Below are 26,147 nucleotides of genomic sequence, written 5' to 3' on the forward strand. Positions count from 1 at the left end.
TTTGTCAAATGGGATATAGAGCAAAACATATTTATAGGAAATTGTTATTTGAACGTTGCTTTAGCTCATATATCTTTTTGGACATCTTTCAGTGCATATTTCAAAATACTTGGCTGTGATAAAGTAGTTTGTGTTATAAACATTGATTATTTAAAAATCTATACTGCACCTCTCTGTTGGAAATCAATGGAGCTAGTCAACAAATTAGATTAAATTGGAATTCCTTACACCTTTTAAAGGCTGCTTTGCTAAGTATCTTTGTTAAAACAACTCTGTTAAAAATATAATGGGCTGAATCCAAAGAAGTGTGAGTGGAAGGTGTTCACCTGGGGGAAGGCTCCTACAAAATGTCGTGTGACAAATAGTTCGCTCTTTGCAAAACAAGCTCCAAAGGCTGGAGAAGTGCAAACAGGTCCCAGTGCAAAGCACCTGCTGTAGCTGCTAGTGAACCAGTCAACTCTAAATGCCAAGCCAAAGTGCAAAGGAAACCCTCATGGCTGGGGTGCTGCTTCTGTCACAATTAAATAGGTTTTGATGTTTTCAAGGTTTCTAGCCACCTGCTTCTCACAGTCTTCTTTCACTGGCTTTAGGGGCAACTTGTATTTGCTTTGCTAGAATTTGTGCACTTTTGAACTGTCCTCATTTGGACAGGCCTACCACTTTTTAGAGGGTGCCCTGCTACTCTCTGCCAACCATGCCAGCTCTCTCTGAGACTTTTTCCCCCTCCTAATTGGTGGTATACATTCTGCCTGAGCTTTTGATTTTGTGGTTTCCAAAACTCTTGACGATTGTTCAGAACGTGTAACTTTAAACTTCCTCCCTACAACTTAGAGTCATATAATTTCATCCTTTTCTCAGTGGACCACAAAGCAGAAACGGCTTCCAATTTTTCAAATCCTATTATCTATTTCATAGATATCGCCATACATCTGCCTTTCCTTCTTCAGACGAGAAAATCTATTTCTAATTCAGTTTGTTTAAAACCAACTACTCATCATGACAGATAAAATACATCTCATCAGAACAGACAGCCTCCCTTTCCTTATATGTGCTGTATTCGTAACCATTTCAGCCATTCGTAACCATATCCCTTCAGCATTGTTCTTTTGAGCCCCAATCAAAATGGCCGTTGAAATCAACATGAATTGAAACATCAGGAGTGAATTTCCCCATTCTGTCCTTGTGTGAACTAAACAATGGTTAAAAACATGTTAAGTTGTAGCTGATCTTTCTTAAAACACCCCTGAGACGACCATCCTGAGCCTCTCTCAAAGTTCAAGCTTCATGAGATCATGTATGGTGCAATCCTGTTTCCCAAGCGCTGGCACAACGACCGCTGCGCCAGCCTTGAGTGTTTCAAATGTACCAGAAAGCACGTCTGTAACACCTAGAGAGTAAGCAGCACTGGCAGGATGGCCTGCATTGTCCCACTGAATCCCAAAGAAGCATCCAATGGAGCAGGTAAGCCTGCACTGGGCAGTATAGGGTGGGGGAGGGCAAAATAGAGATGGGGTATAAATTGGGAAGGGAAAGTGGGGAGGGAGTGGATCAGACCCAGGAGGGGGTGGGATTGATGGCAGCAGCACATGCCATAACCTATTCTCCCTCCCCTGCCTGAAAGTCTGACAAGGGGCTTCTTGGATTTGCCCCGGTGATTTTGCTGGCGCAGATAAAAGTTGCGTCATTGTGAAAGCTGGAGCTTTACTTGGGATAAGGGGACAAATGTCTCCATCCCCCAAGGAGATTTCCAGTCTGTTCCTAGCTGTGTGGCCCTGCTGTGCCAGTACAAGTTAGGATTGGGCAGCCCTAGTGATTGTGTGATATTGCTATGTTGAAGTTGTTTTCCAATCTGTTGTGGAAGGCAAGCTACTTAGTATTCCAACAATAATATCAATAAAATGGCATGCTTGATGTTAATGTGTTTCAAATGCCCTGAATCTAACCTTAGGAAATTAGTTAGCGTAAAACCATTTGCTCTGTTCAAAAAACCACAGTGACTCATTCCTGAGTTAATTACGCAGAACAGAGCATCACGAAAGCCAAGGGCCAGGCTACTGAACTTGCAGAATTTGAGAGCTTTCTGGAACTTCCCCCAGCATGTTCAAATATTTCTAGCACAGTAATTTAAGTAATTTTAAGTTTAATACATACATCAGATAAGCTATATCCCTTCAAGAACAAAACAAAACAAGAACAGCAATCTTCCAAGAGTTCTCAAGAAGGCAAGAAATTTAATACGGAATTCTAAGGAGGGAAGTAAAGATTCAGATCTAATACAGATGGCAGATTTAAATTAGATTTAAGAAATTTTATCTCAGCTAGGCAAAAATCAGTTGACAGTTTTTGAAACAAAATGTTTACAAAAAGCCAACACAAAGATGGATTTTTAAAAATACTGAAAAGTAGCCAAACAAAAGAACCTTCTTCTGTCCTTCCCCTCATCGTTCTGCATTTTATCTGCATTAATATCCAATGTCTGTAAGTGTTTCAGCTGACAGGCCCATACATAAGAAAGATATAACTATCACTGAAGCTTCAGACAATCTCCAATATACTAAAATGAGTGAGCTGTAATTCAGGATTCTAGCTTGAACTTTTGATTAATTTTAATGTCTTAGGTTGTGGAAAAACACAGAGAGAGTAAAATAAAGAACAACATAACACTACAATAATTTTGATGCTGGACACCAGATATAATCAGGACTATATATAATATAGAAAAAAATGACACAAATCTCCTTTTACTTACAACTGATGGTGATGCCAAGCTCCACGTTATGTTTCTTTGGTAATTTCACATGAAAAGTGCCGCTGCTTGGTATGACAGATTCTGTAAATTAGAAGTTGTCTCAGTTATAGTGCATCCCAAGCTGAACCTCCTTAATTGCATTTCAACTGTTCATACAAAATACTGTATCGATTTGAGGGAAAGCAAGTGTGGTGCATTTTAAGTTAGTGAAATAAAATTTCACTCTGTAAGTCATCTACCGCTGCTCTTGAAAGGGAAGGACTTGAAGCAGAAATGCAAACATATGACAAATATCATAGTCTGAATACAAATAATTATACTAAATAGAGTTCTGATTTAAAGATTTTGGTATCTACTAGTAACTAGGGGCACAAGAGGAATCTGCAGAGGAATCTCTATAGGGCCAATGGAGCTCTCCTCCAATCCCCTTTCCACTGTGTAATACAATGCATCAGAAGGGGAGGCTGGCATCCTTCCCATTTCCCTTTCCAGCCCTCTATTCCAACTGATACTGCCAAAGCTGCGGACAAGGAAATGACTGGGCAGACATCTTGAGTGACAGTGGAGGGAGAATTGCGATCAGTCCAACTAAACACAGGTCAGACCACATACTAGACCCTCCTCTGTGGTGTTAGAGCCATGAAGATGGTGGTAATTTCTCCCTCCTTAAAAAAACCTTCCATGAATCACTTTGGAGAATTACCAGTTGGTATCAAACCTCCCTTTTCTGGCCAACATGGCGATTCAGCTCCAGAGTGTCCTAGATGACCCCCCTTATCTGGATCCCTTTCAGTTCAGCTTCAGGCCAGTCTTTGGGATGGAGACAGCCTTGGTTACCTTGGTGAATGACCTGCACCAGGGACTAGACAGGGAGGATGTGTCCCTGTTAGTTCTGCTGGACCTCTCAGTGGCTTGTGACATCTTTGACCATGGTGCTTTTCTGGGGCAGTAGTTTGAGTTGGGGCTTGGAGGCACTGTTCTGCAGTGGTTCTGGTACTTCTTGGCTGACAAGTTCCAGAAAGTGGTGCTGGGGAATCCCTGCTTGACATGTGGAGTGCCACAGGGTTTGATCTTGTTCCCCATCTGTTCAACATCTACATGAAACCACTGGGAGAGGTCACCTGAGAATTTGGAACAGAGTGTGATCGTTTAACCACAGGGTTTGATCTTGTTCCCCATCTGTTCAACATCTACATGAAACCACTGGGAGAGGTCACCTGAGAATTTGGAACAGAGTGTGATCGTTTAACCACAGGGTTTGATCTTGTTCCCCAACATCTACATGAAACCACTGGGAGAGGTCACCTGAGAATTTGGAACAGAGTGTGATCAGTACACTCTCTCCACCAAATACTAGGGGGCTGTCAAAGTACTCCAGAAAAGTGGGACATAAATAAATAAGATAAATGGAGCTGGAGAGAGGGTTTGATTGGGAATCAAAAAGTGTACCAGCCTCATAATCTGGGTACTAGCTGGTGCACTGTGGCACACAAATGCTGAAGAGAAGAGAAGCTTCATTGAGCCCTATGGTTATCCTTCCAAACAAGAGTAACCATGCTTGTGTTGGAAGAAGTGCCCGAGGATTCCAGCACTGATTCGGTGGTCAGTGGGTGTTTGCCTCTGAAGAGGCAACACCTTTTATACACGAGGATTAAGAACAAGTCCCAGGCTTTGAAACATAAATTTCATTTTCACCTGTCAGCTTGCAAAATATCTCCAGATATATATAATGTGTGTTTCTAGCACTTTCTCTTGTGCACAGTACAACACACAACCTTGGCAGGTAATCCTTTCCCAATACTCTGGTGTGTATTCTTTTGAGCAACCAAGTAGAATAATACTAATACATAGGAAATATGTATGATTTCACATTGGAGTAGAGTAGTTGTCATTTCTATGAGCAATAAAGGGTTGCACTAGAGGGTTCTGTTTTCCCTGCACATGCCTGATCTCGTCTGATCTCGGAAGCTAAGCAGGGTCAGGCCTGGTTAGTACTTGGATGGGAGACCACCTGGGAATAGCGGGTGCTGTAGGCTTATACCATAGTCTTTCGAGACTGAAGGTTGCCAACCACTAGAGGGTTCATGATACCCAACACATTGCAGTAAACATGCAGCATATATATGTGGTCAATAGTAGCTTCAGATTCAAATGCAATAGGTCAGATTCCGAGCATACCAGCAAGATAAGAAGCTCAAGCATTTGTACCTGCAACATCAAATTCTATTTCCAAAGTGACCTTGCTAGTGATAGAAGAGTCTCTGAGAAGCTGGTTAGCTTCGTCAAATGTGCTGTCTTCTGTTGGGATTCCATTTATAGCTAGTACTCTGTCTCCTATTTGTAACATGCCACACCTTGATACACAACAAAACAAATTTACATTTTAGTATACTGAAGATCAAAACAACACCCAAAGCAAATACAATTCAACCTTTAAAAAAGTAGAGTGATAAAACAGACTCAACTTTCCTCACATTACAGACCTATTAAACTGTCATGGCTAAAATAGGCAACAATCTAATTTTTTTTCTGTGTGAAACTATGTTTTTCCTCAAGGATTTTATATAAGCCCATTTAAAATTTACCAATGAAGTAATCACTAATACCAGGATCTGTTATTTTTAAGATTCAATGTCAGCAAGAAACTAAACAGAGATCTTTCTGCCAGTCTTGAATCAAAATTATTAAAGCTTTTGGATTAAGCTTTAGAAATTACATCAGGAAAAAACACACTTTAATTAACATAGCCCCCAAGTTGCCTGTCAGAGGCAATCATGAAGGCACAGTGCTTGTTATTCTTCTCATACCTAATCAAGACTTTAAAAAATCCTTTATTGTCAGGACAGGGAATTCATTTCATAATACATTTTTCACTGAAGAACGTTCTGTAATTTATCAGGAACCTGAAAATATCTGGCTCAAAGCATCCTCAGAGAAGGTCTTAGCAATAAATGGTCAAGAGCAATTATCTCAAAGGACCTCACCTTTCTGCTGGGCTGTCAGCTTCGATGTAGGAAATCAGAGGTGGAGATGACAAGGTCTCGGTGGCAAACACACTGCCCTGGAGCTGTATCCCAAATCCCACAATGGGGTCAGCTGTCAGCACTACTTCAGTGGTTTCTGTGTGGACAACTTGTCCAGCCAGGCCAACAGTGCTGGAGGCTAGCGACACTGCAGGACATTTCAGACCAGAAGCAATGGCATTCAGAAATGGACAGCGCACATTAAATCATTTTCTGCTGTAAATATCAATCCATCAATTGTATTGAAATGCAGCTACGATCAATGTCTATTTCAAAACTCTTAATTTCAGAACCAAGAGGATGAGCAATGTTCAAGCAGGCATTGCACATAAAAGCAGAAAGACAGGAAATGCTCATAATTTCTTCGGACTAACAGAAGGGGGTGGGGTGGGGGGGTGAACTTTTTTTATCCTTAAACTCTCAAATGATGTAATTTAAATAAAATTTTAAAAGAGAGGCCAAACCACAGTCCTGTTTCAGACCCCTGATGATTAAGAAATCCCAGAAAGTACTTTTGACATTGCAGATGGGATATACTACTGTGAATATTTGTGCAGAATACTGCTGACAACTGACAGTTTAATTGATTGAACATGAAGTTGGCAAATGTACTTCTATCATAACTAAATTACAGCCCAATTTTATCTGGGACTTACGGTGGCAAATCTCACCCTCTGCCAGCATAAGCCCTGGACCAATGGTGTGAAACATGCATCACTGTCACGCATGCTGGGGCTGCCAGTGCACACTGCAAGAAGCCCTGCACTCACAATAGTGGCTCAGAGATGCTCCATTAGCGCAGGTAGGTTTGCAGTGGGGGCTGTTTGGGGATGGGGTGGGGGAGGACCAGGGACAGGTTGGGGCAGGGAGTCAGCTAGGCAGAGGGTGGTGGGAGGGTCTTGGTGGCAACTGAACATGCCGAGATCCCATCCTCCTTCCACCGGCCTGAACCTGAAATAGATTCGAGGAGACCCATTGGAGGCCAGGCAGTCTATGAGGAGATAAGTAGCAACGATATTTACTTACCTCAACTGGGCTATCTGATCACCCCCCACCCCACATAGCACACACTCCATCAGTGGCACTGCATGCTATGGACTGGCAGAGGAAAGGATTAGGACCTTAATGATTGCCAGATAATAGTTCACTGAGAGTTCCAAGAATTCTTTCCGTTTCAAGAAATTAAGAACAAATGCTGCAACATCCACGGTAATGTTTACAAGGTCCACCTCATAAGTGCTGAGGCAAGAGGGGAGGGGCTAACACTTGCCCAAAGCCAGTAGCAAGATATCATGCCTGTTTTGGTGAGGAGCAGACTTCAAACATAGAAAACCCGGGATGCTCATTATAAGAGAAAACAAACAGTCAACAATATGTGGCAGTGTGGGGTGTGTTAAAGTTTTACAGCTGCATGTTTGGGAAAACCTGCCCAAGTTATGCAGTCACCGCAAACTTCTGTTAATAAAATGTTTATGGTTCCCTCCACCAGCACAGTGTTTATTGCCAGGCATTTTGGAAGATCACATTAGTTATGCAGGCTTTTCTACACAAAGGGCAATGAAAACTTTATAGCATCCTTCAGTCATAGATATTCGAGACTCTCCCAAGGCAGACAGATTTATTCAAACTTGCATTTTTTAAGTGGCCAGATAGCAACTGCTCTCTATAGCAAGCCTTGAATATGCCATAGGAAGAAAAGAGGCCGTATGACAGATATTTCGTGGGTACGAAAATTGAAAATAAAACAATTTTGCCCCAAAATTCCATAAGGCTTAAACAACAGGCAATGTCAGTCTTTTGCTGTTCTGCTGGATGATGAAAAGAGTCATTTGTTTTGACGTTTCCAATTAAGTAAAGAAGATTATAGTGCAGGGTTAAGGAGATGGCAAGTTAAAAGCAAGCCACTGGCACTGATCATTGCACAGATAGATACTCTTCTTGTGTGTGGCTGGTTTTAAGCATGAAAAGATTTATTGTCAGAAGCTTGTTGATCATGTTTTCTCAAGCAGTTCTTCCTTCTTTCTACCCACAAAGAAATGAATAAGAAAGCTACAGTGGGCTGCCCATTTTCACAATAAAAGCAATAATCTGGTGTGGCACTGAATAAGTGGTTCTTATTTTTTAATTGTGAAAAGAGGCAAACCAAATGACAATTGTATCTTTTTAGTATTTAAAAAATTGCAGAAAGTATATTGCAATAATTCGTGCATTTATCTGCACCACAAGGCTGTGAATTAGTTCAGTATTTCTGATTTGTGAAACTTCGTTTGCCAGATTTTAGGATGAGCATGGATTTGAACCAAGGAATTTCAGAAAGCATTTCTTATTCTGTTGGCTCACATAAATAGTAGCAAAGCCTAGGGACATATTTGCTAAGTCAGGCCACTTGTTCTTCTAACTCAGTATTATGTACACTAAATGCCAGGGGTTCTTGCATGCTGTGGTGAGGCTTCTGAAAAAACTTAGTGCTTTGCACCCCCTGTAGTTACATCACTGGTGTACACTGTCACATCTAATCACTCAACAGGAATTACATTTATTTTATAAAAATATGGCCTCCTTAGAACCTATGTAATCTCACTTCCAAATGAACTGCCAAACTCCTCTCATTCTGTTATGTAGCAGTTTAAGAATGCAAGAAACGTGCACCAACTACTTTAAAAAAACAAAACACAACCATACTGTATTTTGGCTATTGTGAGTTTGGTTTTCAAGCCTGTTGACAGACTAGCACTATCCAATGGCTGAAGTAGGATATGTATATGCAGAATGCGCAGCTGGATAAATAGAGGGCAAGAGGAGTCCCGTTTCTTTGATGTTTGTGATGCTGATCAAAGTGCAGCATCCAACCAAACTCCCTTTGTGCTGAGCTCTAATGTACATAAACAATCCCCTTTCTGGACACTCTAAGCAAATTCATCTGCCATTTGTTCCATTCATTTTGCAGCCCTGTTTCACTACACACTACAGATAAGGTCTGGGTCACCTACATGAGCTTTTGAAGTCCTTCTTTTTCATCCTCCTTCTCATCATCGTCCCACGTGGGCTGGTGGAGTACAGGCTGCGAGGTAAGGTGCCCATGTTCAAGGAACTCAGGCTGTACGCACTCATGGAGGCAGGAGAGAAGGAAGACGATACCAGAGCTGTTGAAACAAAGGAAGCCCTTGGTGCGAGGAAGGGAGGAGGGAGGGGAACGCATGCCTGTTAACTCACTAACAAAACTGGGACAGGAATGGTTTGTGGGCATCCAGTAACAAAAGTCACAAAGTGTGCAAAACCCTGGCAGCACAATTAGGATTTCAGGATCATGTAAACTATTATAGTGCTTTCATCGAAGCATTTATACTGCTGGCATTGAAAGAGTGAATGAGGCTGACTTCATCCATTGTTTAAATAAATGCACATCGACGTGATTAGACACACTAAATCTAGCAATGCGTTCATTGGAAAAGGTGATTTCGGACACCAACTTTGCACGGAAAGGTTAAATTTTCAAGGAGGTACTAAGCTGGGTGACCCAGTAATGCATCTGGGAAAACTGGACTGCTTTGGGTTTTCAAACTGTCTCCCTTGTCAACAAAGATTGGTTAAGTTAAATCAGAGAAAAAAACATACGATGTCAGAAATAACCTCAAGAATGTTTCAAGAAGCGAGACATCTGTAGAACTAAAAGATTCTAAAGCCTGAAAGTGGAAGAGAAGGAGGAGGGTGATGGTGACAAGGAGGTGGAGCAAGAAATAATACATAAACAAAGGTAATAAACTCATAATAATAACAATGTCGGAAGAAAAAGCATGGCACATTACGAAGGTTTTTGGCAGGAGGCGTTTTCTGGCCCTTCGCAGCTGGCATCCTGCAATGGTCAGGGTGGTAGGTGTGATAATGGTGGTGTGTGGGGGCACCGCCGTGGCTGTTGGCACTGGGATCCCAGATAAGCTGCCGGTGGCTTCTTTGAACCTTCGCTGCCCGCATGAAGGGGTGAGGGGAAAGGACAACAGAAAAGGACCAGAGAAGAGGGAAAGGTAACTGGGTTAGGTAAATAAACTGAAAGTAACAAAAATGAGCACAGCTCGAAATGAAAAGAAACAAAAAACCCCCAACAGTTCATCTTTGTCTTCTTTCTGGGCGGTCAGTGAATGCTGGCATTTTTTCCCAGGGATGGCAGCTCTTCAGAGGCCCAGAACTCATGTGCCTGACTCCTTTTAAAGTGGTCAGTACTCAATCAATTTCTAATCTCCCTTTCCTTTAAGCTTCTGTGATTAAACACTTTAAAAGACACATTTAAGTCACCGTTATCAGGACGCATGATGTGTAATTAATAATTGTTCTGAAAATAGCCATCCGATTAAAGTAGTTGCACATATGAAAAACAAACAAAGGAAAACGGGACCATACATCACAGTTTGCACAGTAATTCAGGGTGGTTTACATGCCAGTCATTTCAAATTTATGGCTCTGACATTTTAATTTTACTGGCATTCATCACTGGCACTATATTATCCTGGGCAATGAACTACAACTCTCAAGCATCAGCACAGAAACTCAATTCAGGGGACTTTATTAATAAAGACAAGGCAGAAATCTAAAGCAATTATTTATTGTTCAAAGTGTGATTTCTCAGACTATTTTTAACTTACTACAGGAGAGATGATTCTTGCTCATGCAAGTTCAGAGTCAGACATGCCTTAAAGCTTCTTTTGGAAGAGTCAATGAAAAACAAAATCTGCCTTAAATAAATAAATAAATAAATAAATAAATGGGAGAAGGCTTTGTCAATTTACTAAAGCCAGAAGGTTACACATCCCTAGAAAAATGGAGAAAATTATAATTGGCCTTTTTATACTACTGCAAACTATATTAACTCAGACTTGCAGTGGAGCATATCTACCCAAACTATGATGAAAAACTGCATGTTAAGACTTTAATTTTCTTTTCTACACCACTGTATCAATGACAATGGGTGGAAGACAGTACTCTTGGCCACTTGATCATTCATATTTTGTGAGCTAGCTGTTCTTGAAACACTGGACAGACAGAAGAAAATATTCCTTTACCCAGCGAGTAATTAGTTTGTGGAACTCTTTGCCACAGGAAGTAGTGATGGCATATTGCCTGGATGCCTTTAAGAGAGGTTTGGACAAATTTCTTGAGGAAAGGTTCATTATGGGTTACAAGTCATATTAGTAGGTATTTGCAAGCTCTTGGTTTCAGAGGCAGGCTGCCTCTGATTGCCAGATGCAGGGGAGGGCACCGGGACGCAGGTTGTGTCTGTTGTCTTGTGTGCTCCCTGGGGCATTTGGTGGGCCACTGTGAGATACAGGAAGTTGGACTAGATGGGCCTTTGTCCTGATCCAGCAGGGCTCTTCTTATGTTCTTATGCACTTGAAAGAAAGATGTAAAGCTGCTGCAGTAGCAATATATACAGAATAGCCCCCACATTACACAGAAAAAGCACCCACGGATGTCTAATTCTGAAGAACAAGAAAACTAGAGAAAGGGGACAAGGAGAGGAGGGGACAAGGAAAAACAAATATTTTTGAAAAATTAAAATGTATTCTGTGTTGTTTTCTAGAAATACAGAGTTAGATAAAGGTGCTCTTCTGCTTGCAAAGGGCAGCTTTCACTCACAGAATGGCCACTTCTAAAGCTTGTATTAGACTTGTATTGGCAACCTTCAGTCTCGAAAGACTATGGTATCGTGCTCTGAAAGGTGGTTCTGGCACAGCGTCTAGTGTGGCTGAAAAGGCCAATCCGGGAGTGACAATCCCTTCCACACCGGGAGCAAGTGCAGTCTGTCCCTGGTCTGTCTCCCTGGCTATGGGCCTTCCTTCTTTGCCTCTTAGCCTCAAACTGTTGGCAAAGTGTCTCTTCAAACTGGGAAAGGCCATGCTGCACAGCCTGCCTCCAAGCGGGCCGCTCAGAGGCCAGGGTTTCCCACCTGTTGAGGTCCACTCCTAAGGCCTTCAGATCCCTCTTGCAGATGTCCTTGTTTCGCAGCTGTGGTCTACCTGTAGGGCGCTTTCCTTGCACGAGTTCTCCATAGAGGAGATCCTTTGGGATCTGGCCATCATCCATTCTCACGACATGACCAAGCCAACGCAGGCGTCTCTGTTTCAGCAGTGAATACATGCTAGGGATTCCAGCACGTTCCAGGACTGTGTTGTTTGGAACTTTGTCCTGCCAGGTGATGCCGAGAATACGTCGGAGGCAGCGCATGTGGAAAGCATTCAGTTTCCTCTCCTGTTGTGAGTGGAGAGTCCATGACTCGCTGCAGTACAGAAGTGTACTCAGGACGCAAGCTCTGTAGACCTGGATCTTGGTATGTTCCGTCAGCTTCTTGTTGGACCAGACTCTCTTTGTGAGTCTGGAAAACGTGGTAGCTGCTTTACCGATGCGCTTGTTTAGCTCGGTATCGAGAGAATGAGTGTCGGAGATCGTTGAGCCAAGGTACACAAAGTCATGGACAACCTCCAGTTCATGCTCAGAGATTGTAATGCAGGGAGGTGAGTCCACATCCTGAACCATGACCTGTGTTTCCAACACATGATGGGAGATGAGGAAGCACAATCCTATAGTGGCTTCCAGTTTTTATTAATTGCATGGAGTTCAAATGAACTACACTCACATGATTACTGACACTGGGGGGGGGGGGAAGGACATGCTCATTCATGACTTCCATCACATACTGACAGAGTCAATCAGACAAATATGAATGCAGATGTCAGGTAACCTTTTCCTCACGACGTGGGAAGGTGTTAGAGTGACCATTTGTCATGAAATATGCAACAGAATACACTTACCCAGGTCATTTCCCTGAGACTACATCTGCCCTTCCCTCCCACACAGTGCACAAGTCATACCTCTGACACCACTGGACTTCCATGGCTTGTCATAATGCTTGAAAACACCTGCATGAGTACAATCCAACTGGCACATGGGCCAAGATCATACAACTGATTTCTGGATTTGTATCTGAGATTTTGATCATGTGATCTGGGACTGAACAGGTTGGATTTGGGGTCTTTCTGAGTACATAAACTTGGGGTGGTCTAGTGACTCAGGAGTTGAGACAGGCATATTAAGTCGTAGTGAGTAAAGGTGCATTCTTACTTCCCGTCATACGCAGAGGAGCAATCTGGTAAAGTGCACCAGGAACCTGATCCTGCGCAGTTCCTTATGCACCATGTTATGTTACAACTTGGTAAATGGTCATACTGTCTTTACTCAGAAAATATTTCTAAGAGGTAACAATTGCCTTTGAAAAAGCTCATATACAAAAGAATGCTGGATGTTGTGACAGCTGAATCTTCAGTTTTTTCTCGTCAGATGATATCGACGGGGACCTACGGTAGTGATTTAGCAGCAAATCTGTACTGATTCTAATCTTGGCATAATACTTTTTGCCAAATCAGCTGGGAGCTAAAGCCAGTTCTCAGGTGTTGAGACATTCCAACACTCTGGAAGAGAAGATGCATGGTTTTCACAGCTCAATAAAAAAATTTCAGAAGATGCCAGTTTGGCTTCCAGCCCCGTGATGTACCAAGATGGGTTCTCCTACCTGGTACTTCTTGTCTCTTTAAAACCTGGTACTTCTACCTGGTACTTCTGGTTTCTTTGTTTTGGAGATTTCACCATCTCCTTGCTGGTGGGAGCGTGACAGTTTGCACGAGTGTGCCCTAGCAGTAGATTCAGTTTAGCCCTAAAAAACTATTACCCTGCACATGCCCGATCTCGACTGATCTAGGAAGCTAAGCAGGGTCAGGTCTGGTTAGTACTTGGATGGGAAACCGCCTGGGAATACCGGGTGCTGTAGGCTTATACCATAGTCTTTCGAGACTGAAGGTTGCCAACCATTCTCTCTTAAATGCTGCCAGCAGGACCTTGTGGGTGATAAGCAAGTGAAGTCAGTGATGTGAATGCAAGCGTTTGGTAGCATCTCAGCCAATGGCAGCATTTTTAACATCATGGCTGTATGAATGGAGGGAAGGATAGCGGATGCAAACACAAACCTTCTAGGTAGCATCTCAGCCTTTAGCAGCATTTTAGACATTGTGGCTGTGTGTACTGAGGAAAGGACACAGCCTTGTAATTCATGTTTTATAATTACAGTATTGTGTACTGCAAACTAATAACCACACAGCAGACAACAGGAGGAAAAAACAAATATCATTAGTGATGGTTCTCCTTACCGTGCTCTGGTCCTTTCAGAGCAAGCCGGGTCTGATGATGGGGAAGGATTTCCAACTTGACATTGTCAGAAGTATTAGCCAAAAACTGTGTTGCTTCTGCCAACGTACAGTACTCCATGCTGGTGCCGTCGATGGAGAGAATATGATCTCCTACATGTAATGCGCCACATCTGTGGAAAAGTGAGAGGGAAGGGGAAGGAGAGACACACTACTAAACTGAATATTTGGTATGCAAATCTTTGCGTGGGTGTATACATTGAGGCTGCAATCCTAAAACTCCCTAAGCCCCACTGAGCACAATGAAACACACTTCTGAATAGACTTGCATAAGATTGCACAGTAAGGTTGCAATCCTATACATAATTATCTGGGAGCAGTGGTGTAGCTAGAGGGGGTGCAAAGCACTGAGTTTTTCAGGGAGCCTCACCATGCGCAAACAGCCCATAACAGCCACGAGAGCAAAACAGAGGCTCTGGTATTGCCCCTGTTTTGCTCTTGCAGCCTGGAATGGGGAGGGAAAGGGGCTGCTTGCACGTCACAGTGAGGCCCGCTGCAAAACAGTGCTTTGCAACCCCTCTAGCTACACCACTTCCTGGGAGTAGGTCCCAGTGAATTCAGTGCCTAGGATTGCATTTCTGCCTTAAATTAGTGAAGGTTTGTTTTAAAAGACCAGTCAAACAGTAAATAGCATTAGCTGCAAAAGTTACAAGAGTAGAAGATGAGGGTTATTTGCAAATTTTATCAAAAATAGTACAGTAAAACTATGCAAGACATCACTCACAATATCTGAATGGCAGTAAGTTGACTACTAGTACATGAACGGGTAGCAGAATACATGGGGAGAGCTGGGCTTAAGTTCTTATTACCCAAATATTTAGATCATCATTCTGGAGAGATACAGGAAAATTAAACACTGATTTGTAGAAGTACATGACGATGAAAAGATGGTTTAATCACACACATAACAGCTGCTACATTTCACTGCATTCAAGAAACTGGCTACTGGATGAGTTGAGAAATGCGAGCACAGCAGTCAGCATCCTGACATACCAGTCAAGTAGACAGCTTCTTTAATTGGTTACCCCCTGTGGAATGGGAAAAAAAACAGAGGAAGAAAATTAAAGCACCTTGCACTACTGAAGAGGAGAACACCTTGGATCTGTGGCCATCATTCTCAGAGGCTAAACACATGCAGTGAAGCTGCAGACGTACTGCTGGAAATGAGGTTCATTTCCAGGATTTTTGCCAACAGGCGACGTACTGGAAAAGTTGGGTCTTTGATGAGAACTTCTCAGTGTTTCATTTTTTCTGTAGAAGGTGTGCAAGCACTCACAATCCATGCGCTCCCACACATAGGCTGTGAGTGCTTGCACACCTCCCACAGCAGCAGAACCTCTCACAGCAGCACTTTTGGAAGGACTCCAGTGGGGAGGCTCTGCCTCACCTGCCTCCCCACTCATCGCATGCCCCGAGTTGCTGCAGGGAAATACATACTAGTACAAATTTATAAATTTTCATCTCTGCAGATAACAATAGATTGGGGGGAGGGGGATGATTTAAGTCAGGGAACTGGCATGAGGCAAAGCGTTAGATCCTCTCCATGGCCCCGATCCCAATCAGCCCCAAATCTGTCTGCATTTTTAGATAGGAAAAACCTGCTGAGATCCATTTCTTGAACTGCCATGTCCATTTAGTTTGTCCCTGAGAAGGGTAGTTGGGGAAGGGGCGGAGAGATAAGAACACAACACACACAGAATTCAACTTCACTGTCAATGGTGACAGTTCACAAAAGTAGCTCATTCGCACAACTCCCATTCATTCAAACCAGAACAGGGAAAAATATCAGTGGGTTGTGCTGGAGTTTTCTTTTCTATCTGCTTTCTAAAAGTAGAATCAAATTTTCAGTGTGGTACTTTCAAGCATAAGAACATAAGAACAGCCCCACTGGATCAGGCCATAGGCCCATCTAGTCCAGCTTCCTGTATCTCACAGCGGCCCACCAAATGCCCCAGGGAGCACACCAGATAACAAGAGACCTCATCCTGGTGCCCTCCCTTGCATATGGCATTCTGACATAACCCATTTCTAAAATCAGGAGGTTGCGCATACACATCATGGCTTGTACCCCGTAATGGATTTTTCCTCCAGAAACTTGTCCAATCCCCTTTTAAAGGCATCTAGGCTAGACGCCAGCACCACATCCTGTGGCAAGGAGTTCCACAGACCGACCACACGCTGAGTAAAGAAATATTTTCTTTTGTCTGTTCTAACTCTCCCAACACTCAATTTTAGTGGATGTCCCCTGGTTCTGGTGTTATGTGAGAGTGTAAAGAGCATCTCCCTATCCACTCTGTCCATCTCCTGCATAATTTTGTATGTCTCAATCATGTCCCCCCTCAGGCGTCTCTTTTCTAGGCTTAAGAGGCCCAAATGCCGTACCCTTTCCTCATAAGGAAGGTGCCCCAACCCAGTAATCATCTTAGTCACTCTCTTTTGCACCTTTTCCATTTCCACTGTGTCTTTTTTGAGATGCGGCGACCAGAACTGGACACAATACTCCAGGTGTGGCCTTACCATCGATTTGTACAACGGCATTATAATACTAGCCGTTTTGTTCTCAATACCCTTCCTAATGATCCCAAGCATAGAATTGGCCTTCTTCACTGCCGCCGCACATTGGGTCGACACTTTCATCGACCTGTCCACCACCACCTCAAGATCTCTCTCCTGATATGTCACACACAGCTCAGAACCCATCAGCCTATATCTAAAGTTTTGATTTTTTGCCCCAATGTGCATGACTTTACACTTACTGACATTGAAGCGCATCTGCCATTTTGCTGCCCATTCTGCCAGTCTGGAGAGATCTTTCTGGAGCTCTTCACAATCACTTCTGGTCTTCACCACTCGGAAAAGTTTGGTGTCGTCTGCAAACTTTGCCACCTCACTGCTCAACCCTGTCTCCAGGTCATTTATGAAGAGGTTGAAAAGCACCGGTCCCAGGACAGATCCTTGGGGCACACTGCTTTTCACCTCTCTCCATTGTGAAAATTGCCCATTGACACCCACTCTCTGCTTCCTGGCCTCCAACCAGTTCTCAATCCACGAGAGGACCTGTCCTCTAATTCCCTGACTATGGAGTTTTTTCAGTAGCCTTTGGTGAGGGACCGTGTCAAACGCCTTCTGAAAGTCCAGATATATAATGTCCACGGGTTCTCCCGCATCCACATGCCTGTTGACCTTTTCAAAGAATTCTATAAGGTTTGTGAGGCAAGACTCACCCTTACAGAAGCCATGCTGACTCCCCCTCAGCAAGGCCTGTTCGTCTATGTGTTTTGAGATCCTATCTTTGATGAGGCATTCCACCATCTTACCCGGTATGGATGTTAGGCTGACCGGCCTATAGTTTCCCGGGTCCCCCCTCTTTCCCTTTTTAAAGATAGGCGTGACATTTGCTATCCTCCAATCTTCTGGCACCGTGGCCGTTTTGAGGGACAAGTTGCATACCTTAGTCAAGAGGTCTGCAACTTCATTCTTCAATTCCTTAATAACCCTTGGGTGGATGCCATCAGGGCCCGGTGACTTATTGATCTTTAATTTATCAATGAGGTCTGAAACATCTTCTCTTTTAACCTCTATCTGACTTTACTCCTCGGTTAGGAGGGGCCGTTCGGGCAGCGGTATCTGCCCGAGGTCTTCTGCCGTGAAGACAGATGCAAAGCAGAATTTAAAAACTGATTCTCCTTATGAGGTATTGAAATTGACCCCCAAATACAGAAGCCAATCCAGCGTGCTCGTTGAGACTGTTCCAGCCTGGAAGAGTCACAAATGTGCCGTAAGTTTGTGTTTGGGACAACTCGGGAATCAGGCAGGTCAGTGCAAGAGCTTGCAACAGCCTCCCCATGTCAGATCCTTGCTGGGCAGGGGTAAGTTCGCACGAGCCTGGGGAGACTTGTGGGGGGGGGTTGGGGGGGTGAGGGCAAAACAGGGGCATTTTGGGGTGGGGGAGTGTGGACGACTGGCAGGCTGGTGGGCAGGCCAGGCCCAAGAGGGGGGTAGGTCTGGCCTCTAGCACTTAGGCCAGATCCTAACCCCACTCCCAAGCAGTCTGGTATTACACCAGCGTGCTTGGATCTGTGCCAGCAATTTCACTGGTGCACATCCAAGTAGCCCTATTGAGGTGGCAGATGTGCTGCACAGAGTAAGGAAATAAATGCCTTTATTCCACGTTGTGTGGGATCCACATCTTACCTTGTGCTGGATACAGTGCAGGCCAGCTGGCCTGCTTGTTCCAGCACAGGATATGACAGGGCTCAATTGTGAACCTGATCTCAGTGCCACCCGGGGGCACAGGACCACAAAATATCACCCCCACACATTTGGTTTTCATGGAAAAGGAAAAGTGGCATTTTCCGTAATTTTCAAAGTTTCAGAAGGTCTTCTGGGGGCTAGGGAGGTTGTGGGCAGCCTCCCTGGCCCTTAAAAGGCCTTCTATGGCTTTGGGATATGGGCCTTTTTTTCTTTTGCAGAAAAGAAAAAACTGGTGGCAGGAGAAGTGACGTGGCACTGCTCCCTGCAGAGTAAAGCCCAAGAATTATGCCCCCCCCCCCGACAACCCAGCAGACCAATGATTGGGCTGCTCATCACTCTTTCCAAATGCAAACTAGCTCCAATTTATTCTGCTGCACGATGGAACAATGAATGTTTACAATATTTCACGGCTGCAAAGCTTCATAATGTGCTTCTGACATATCGGACAACACTTCTATATCCTCATTGGGGCTCAGTCACTGCCCACAAACTGCATCATGGGCATGAGGAGCCCTGATGCTGACCAGGGCCCAACAGCTGGCCAGAGGGTTGTGTCACTCTGTGCTGCTGCCTCTCAGGAGGATTCAGTTTTCTGGCACTGGGAGATTTGCCCACCTGCCCCTGTTGGATGACCCCAAAGGGGCAGGGCTTGTCACAGGACCTCAGGGTTAATGCTGGAGAGCTTGAAGTCCAGGCATGGTAAAAACTTTATTTTTCCTCTTCTTCCTCCCCCCTTCTCTCCTCCAAGAAAGTAATATTTATTATTTATTTATTTATCCAATTACTGTCCGCATTTCTCCCCCGGAGGGCACCTAAGGCCACAAGTCATAAAGAGGATGGAGTTTTCAAAGCAACCTGACGCTTACATTGATGCTTTGTCTATACTCAATGGGCATAAAATGATTATTGGAACATCCTGCCATTAAATTTAAATGAGCCTGCTTGGACAAACAAAGGAGTCGGGCTCTAGAAGTGCCTTGTCAATCTGAGATCTGGTACTGCCATATACTAGCCTTTGTCCCAGTGGCTGGAGCTATTAACTCTTACAGCACAATTCTATCCTCCCTCCCCCCCCAAAAAAACTGGTGCAGCCATGCCAAAAACAGGTGCACTGTATCGGGGGCGGGGGGGAAGGAGGCTTCAGTCGATTTAAATTAAAATCCCCTTAAATCTCTGTAAACTTCCTGTGCCACCGATTTCACTACTGCAAGTCCAAAGGGGGCAGGGAGGTTGTGGCCCCTCCCTGCCCAGTTCTGTCCCCTTATCATTAGCGTTCCACACTCCCCCACCCCTCCTGCTGACTTACCTGCTCTGGTGGGTGGCTGGAGGGCAAATATTGCATGTAGGAGGCCTTCCTTCCAGCACGCTGCTAGAATGCCTTTTATGACAGGCACTGACTGCTTTATGGCAGTCAGAGCCAGTGGAAGAGGTGCTTCAATGATGGCCTGCCCAGATGTGATTGGGCCATTGCTGTTCTCCAACCATCCCACATTTTCTCAATGTTCATCTCTTTCTCTTATTCAAGAATTGGTAAACACATAGATCCAATCAGGAACTTGGAAGGTTCCTTGGACCCTTGGCAGGTACCAGTTCCTGAAACTGGTAGAATAGTGAACCTAGAAATCTATAATTTAAAGGTGTGGGCAAGATACCCTCCCCCCCCCACAAAATCAATCCTCAGAATGCTGAACTTTGCTCCTGTAATGCACATGGGTGCTACAGCATGGTGAACTCTTAGGAGGTACTCACCTGTCTGCAATACTTGCAGATTTTATTTTGTCGACGACAATGACTTGTTTGCTGCAGCACATCGAGGTAGATAGTGCAACTCCCAGAGCAGAACCAGCCGTTTTGGCAACTTCCACAAGCAGCGGACCAGAGGCTGTTGCTACTGAATCTGTGAAGAGCAGACACAAGCAAAGGCAAAGCTCACTATTGCACCCTTCATTCACTGCAGAGCTCTTAGCATTAACTGACTGACAAATTGGATGAAGCAGGATTGTAGTCCATGGAAATATGGATCAACACGTTAGTCTTTAAGGTAGCAAAAGACTGTTGGTTTGGACTGCACAGTGTCTTCTGAACCAAAGTATTTGTGCAGGCGCCTTTTCAATACCCCCAAAACTGTTTAGAAAATACAGTAAAACTTTCCATTTAGGGCTGTTTTGCTACAACACTCTTTGTTCTAGCTGTAACTGACAGTTTTTCTACCCAATTGGCACAGTGCTTTCTGGGTACGGTGGGGTCCATCAGTGCCAGTTTCCGGCCTCACAGACATACTTGAAATTCTCCAGCACCATTTCATGCAGTGCTCAACTTTGGAGGATTATCCCCACACTATTTGTGCAGGCCACTTAAGACTGACTTTGGAGCATGATATGCCAGGAACATATCTGGGCCTCCGAACCCAGAATGAGGATTGTGAAGCCAACAATATTGGCTTGGAAGAGGCTGCACTCCCAGCCAGGTCTCAATCTTCTCTCTTTGTGTAATGCTGCACTCAGACGGCAGCTTCTCCTACGTCTTACTCAGCCATTAGCGTTGAGGCACTGACATGACATGGAGTGAAGACATTCAAAAGCAGAGGTTGCAGTCAGTGTGTTCCGTGCTGAAGCCCCTTTTCCTGGACTGTGCCGCCTGTTTTACTCCTTAGCCCCCAGTGGGTTATTTGGACCAGCAGCCATGAGCATATGAAGCCGTATAGTTCCCCCGAAACGTTTGTATGTCAGGCATGCTGAATCAGCACATATAACACATACGTATAACACATATAATACTTTGTGTCTGGAAGTACCCACAGAGTGAGAACGGCAAAAAGGCTGTAGCAACACCCAACATCAGGGAATACCAAATGCAGGCAGATTGTTTCTGTGAGATCATTTATTCTTGCAGTTTGGTTGCGCAAACAATCTTTCCCATACATGATATAATCTTTCCCACTTCTGAGGAAGCGGTGGGGTTTTCTGTTCTTTAAAGAGAGCTGGAAATGTATCTGTGAATATAGGGGTATTCAAAACCAGGGGTCTCCAAACCCTGGCCCGGGGGCCAGATGTGGACCACAGCAAGCCTCTTTCTGACCCACAGTCAACCTCTTGTCTCCTGAAAGCCTCTGGCCCACTCAATGGAACGTGACCAAAACTGTGCTCTGATTGTGTCTGGAGGGTGTTCTGAGGGCCAGCGAGGTTGAATGAATGAGCCCATTCATTCATTTGTTCACTCATCTAAGTTCTATCTCTAATTTATTTATTTCAATTTTATATTGAAATTTTTTTTCCGGCCCTCCACATCACGCCAGATATTTGATGTGGCCTTCTGGTCAAAAAGTTTGGAGACCCCAGTTCTAGACTATGACTATGTCATCAGATACCACACCATTTCAATAGTTGGTCAAATGTCTCAGTTGCTGGAGCTCTTCTTGGGGTGGCATTTGTCCCTTTGCCCTAGGGTAAGCCCCAGCAGTTGCAATGGGTCAACTTGGACCTGTGCTAACAACTTCGCTGTGCAAATCCAAGTTGAACCACATCGGCGGATCAGGTCCAGGAAGGACAGCACACTCCAGCATAGCCGATCCCACTCCCTGGGCCTGATCCACCCTCCCCCCACCCATTCCACTCCCTCCTCCTGCCCTGGCACTAGACTTGCCTGGTCCAGCGAGGATCCCTCCAAGTGCCAGGAAGGCTCTGGCCTTCCTGCCGGCTAGAAGTGCTGTTGCAAAAAGCTTTATGGTGGTTTTGTGACAGCATGTACTGGTGGAACAGGTGTTCCGATGGTGCAGTGAGGGAATAGGAATGGGCCATAGGATTGTGTTTTTAGACTGCTTGCAGTGTTGTGGGCCCTTAGCCAAAAAGCTGCCAATCTATTCCAATAAACAAACATCCTCACTTGGGTGTCTATAAAGATGCACCAGGAAGCTAAATCAAGGTAGACAAAGTGAACAAATAAGACAACCACATTAGAGAAAGCAGAAGAAAAGAAACTGAGTGTGGCCAACTAAGAAAAATAAACACAAGAAAGAAAAATTCAAAAAGAAAGATCAAGTGCTCCCTTCTTGACAGATGAGTTTATCATGGGCAAGGAAGAAGCAGGAGTATGAAAAATGAATCATACAGATATAAATTATTCATGTGTAAAAGATGTTTCAGACATTAAGATATTTACACCATGATTCAAGCACTTACGCACCATATTGATTTATCGGTTGTGTAATTATCTAAGATATGCTGATGAATGTTTGCAAGGAAAACACTACTAGATTTTATTTCGTTAATAAGTTCCCCCACTTTTGAATGGAGCATCTCCAGCAGGACATGAGGCTTGATTAAAGCGTCTCAGAGGCACTGATATTACTTTCAGCCTGCTAATAACAACCTTGGCTGCTTTATTTCTCTTCGGCTAACTATGAGGCAGTGGCTTAGCTAGATGGGGCGCAAAGCACTATGTTTCGCATGGAGCCTCACCATGGCATACAAGGGGCCCCTCCTCTTCCCCTTCGGAGCCATTCCAGGCAGTGGGAGCAAAACAGAGGCATCTGGAGGGGAGGGATATGGGCCGCTTGCATGCTGTGGTGAGATTCCCTGCAAAACTTAGTGCTTTGCACCCCCTCTGGTGACACTGCTATGATGAGGGCACCTTTTCTCCTTAAGAGCAGGGAAAAATAATTTTTTTAGCATCCCACCTAATGGTGAATTGTGAAAAGCAGGGTAAAAGCAGACAGCAGTCTCTATCCCCTCATGTGTTTTTAGTGTATTTGTTTTAATACTTTCTGGGTGTCTCGAGGAAATGCTGAAGTCTTATCAGAAGCAGTGTGGATTCCGAGCCAACAGGTCCACCACTGATATGGTATTCTCCCTTAGACAACTGCAGGAGAAATGCAGGGAACAACGACAGCCACTCTTTATAGCCTTCATAGATCTCACAAAGGCTTTCGACCTGGTCAGCAGAGACGGCCTCTTCAAGATTCTCCCCAAGATTGGATGTCCACCCAGGCTCCTCAGCATCATCAGATCTTTCCACAAGGACATGAAGGGCACTGTTGTCTTCGATGGCTCCACATCAGACCCTTTTGACATCCGAAGCGGAGTGAAGCAGGGCTGTGTTCTTGCACCAACCTTGTTTGGGATTTTCTTCGCTGTCCTGCTGAAGCAGGCCTTTGGAACTGCAACAGAAGGCATCTATCTCCGGACCAGATCAGACGGCAAGCTCTTCAACCTCTCCAGACTGAGAGCAAAATCCAAAGTCCAGCTGAAATGTCTGCGTGACTTCCTCTTTGCCGACGATGCAGCTGTCACTACCCACTCTGCCAAAGATCTCCAGCAGCTCATGGATCGTTTTAGCAAGGCCTGCCAAGATTTTGGACTGACAATCAGCCTGAAGAAAACACAGGTCATGGTTCAGGATGTGGACTCACCTCCCTGCATTACAATCTCTGAGCATGAACTGGAGGTTGTCCATGACTTTGTGTACCTTGGCTCAACGATCTCCGACACTCATTCTCTCGATACCGAGCTAAACAAGCGCATCGGTAAAGCAGCTACCACGTTTTCCAGACTCACAAAGAGAGTCTGGTCCAACAAGAAGCTGACGGAACATACCAAGATCCAGGTCTACAGAGCTTGCGTCCTGAGTACACTTCTGTACTGCAGCGAGTCATGGACTCTTCGCTCACAACAGGAGAGGAAACTGAGCGCTTTCCACATGCGCTGCCTCCGACGCATCCTCGGCATCACCTGGCAGGACAAAGTTCCAAACAACACAGTCCTGGAAAGTGCTGGAATCCCTAGCATGTACGCACTACTGAAACAGAGACGCCTGCGTTGGCTCGGTCATGTCGTGAGAATGGATGATGGCCGGATCCCAAAGGATCTCCTCTATGGAGAACTCGTGCAAGGAAAGCGCCCTACAGGTAGACCACAGCTGCGATACAAGGACATCTGCAAGAGGGATGTGAAGGCCTTAGGGATGGACCTCAACAAGTGGGAAACCCTGGCCTCTGAGGGGCCCGCTTGGAGGCAGGCTGTGCAGCATGGCCTTTCCCAGTTTGAAGAGACACTTTGCCAACAGTCTGAGGCTAAGAGGCAAAGAAGGAAGGCCCATAGCCAGGGAGACAGACCAGGGACAGACTGCACTTGCTCCCGGTGTGGAAGGGATTGTCACTCCCGGATTGGCCTTTTCAGCCACACTAGACGCTGTGCCAGAACCACCTTTCAGAGCGCGATACCATAGTCTTTCGAGACTGAAAGTTGCCAATACAAGTGTGAGTAACACATTCCAAGTTCTGTCTCAAGCTGAACGTGTTCCACGGGTTCCACTATTGCACACAGATGTTAGAAGGTGATACTGGTTTAGAATGTTTAATGTGCCAAAAGACATATATAGTTGCAAGCAGTGGCATAGCTAGGGGGCGTTGCCTCCATATTGCTCTTGCGGCCCAGAATAGCTCTGAAGGGGAGGAAGAGGGACCACTTGCATGCTGAGATGAGGCTCCCTGCAAAAATTAGTGCTTTGCACCCCCTCTAAATATGCCACCGGCTGCAAGTGATTATAGTTGAAAGGAGCCATTTAGAACCATTTTGAACACGGAGGTTGGAAGAACAAGGAAGAGATGTCACAAAGTCCATTGAGAGCAGCTGTTGCCATTGCTCAACGGCTGGTAGAATTGGTCCATCTGGCATTTTGGAAGCCTGGATTTCTGTCAGAGCTCGCATGAATACTAAACAAGACACCCATCTTGGCTACAAGCCAGTTCTCTGTAAATACTGCATAGGAAGAAGAGGCCAAGTGCAGAGAAAACAGGCAGGCTTATGTTCGCAATCTGGGTCATTTCAGATGGGGCCAGTGAGGATGCCTGGATCATTAACCATTTGGTGGGAATATCAATAAGGGGGGAAGGGGACTAGTCCAGACTTTTCCACTAATATGAATTCACTTCTAGCCTTACAGTGCCTTCTCAGGACTGCAGCCACTGTAATGACTAACAGCCCATCCTACGGGCTTTAGCATCTGCCAGTGCTGACTGCTTAACAGCAGTTGCACTGCACACAGTTGAAGGACACGTGTGGCGGGCAAGATGTGAGCTGGCTGCATAGCCTCTCTTGCTTTCTGCTGCTCTTCAAGTCCTCCCACCTAAGGCAACCTTGATCCTCCCTCTGTTGTCTTGTTTTGCGCAGACTACAGAGAGCAAACACTTATCTGCATTGCTCTTCCCGCCCTTTATTTCTGCCCCTATGCCCGTAACACAATCTTCTCAAGAGAGGCAACTTATAGGATGTTGCATACGGTACCAACAAAATGTGACGCCTGCACTTTCCATGTTGCCATGCTGTGTTTGACTGGCCCTTCATGCAAATGCACTTACTTTAATCGCCATAGAATTTTTACTAGCACAGCCTGAATGCCAAGCAGATAAATCAGCTAAGCAATGCTTTCTCCTTACCCACACAGCAATAATGGCTTTTTAATGTTAAAACCTCACTGGCAGTAAATCAGTGGCATAGCTAGAGAGGGGGCAAAGTTTTGTAGGGAGCCTCGCTGCAGCCTGCAAATGGCCCCTCCCCTTCAAAGCCATTTCAGGTGATGGGAGCAAAACTGAGGTGTTCTCCTTGACTGCCCATGCACTGCATCTTGCATTCGCCTTCATTTTATTCCCACTGCCAGAATGGCTCTGAAGGGGAGAGGGAGGGGCTGCTTGCACTCTGCAGCGAGGCTCCCTGCAAAACTTAGTGCTTTGCACCCCCTCTAGCTACACCACTGCAGTGGATAATATCCTTCTTTTAATAGTGCAAAATGTACCCCTCTAAACACCCTTTTCCCAACCCTGTTGCATGGGAATACTCCACTTTCATTGTTCAAATGGGATAACAATGGAGTTGTGGAAGC

General features: G+C 44.8%; 1 protein-coding gene across 3 annotated transcripts in view; it reads right to left on the reverse strand.

Annotated features, from left to right (window-relative positions):
* Nucleotides 1-26,147, reverse strand: part of GRIP1 (glutamate receptor interacting protein 1) — a 295,235-nt gene that overhangs the window by 39,158 nt on the left and 229,930 nt on the right. For 2 of the 3 annotated variants that reach the window (XM_066633205.1, XM_066633204.1), the window contains exons 8-13: nt 20,022-20,169; nt 13,962-14,131; nt 8,763-8,915; nt 5,734-5,920; nt 4,958-5,103; nt 2,750-2,830 (exon numbers count right to left, since the gene is read on the reverse strand). In XM_066633205.1, the coding sequence (XP_066489302.1) occupies nt 2,750-2,830; nt 4,958-5,103; nt 5,734-5,920; nt 8,763-8,915; nt 13,962-14,131; nt 20,022-20,169 (885 nt within the window). Of the gene's footprint in view, nt 1-2,749; nt 2,831-4,957; nt 5,104-5,733; nt 5,921-8,762; nt 8,916-9,578; nt 9,735-13,961; nt 14,132-20,021; nt 20,170-26,147 lie in introns of all 3 variants that reach the window. The other variant, XM_066633203.1, reaches the window with a different exon arrangement.

Source organism: Tiliqua scincoides, chromosome 7, assembly GCF_035046505.1.
Source record: "Tiliqua scincoides isolate rTilSci1 chromosome 7, rTilSci1.hap2, whole genome shotgun sequence".
Classification (NCBI taxonomy): Eukaryota; Metazoa; Chordata; class Lepidosauria; order Squamata; family Scincidae; genus Tiliqua; species Tiliqua scincoides.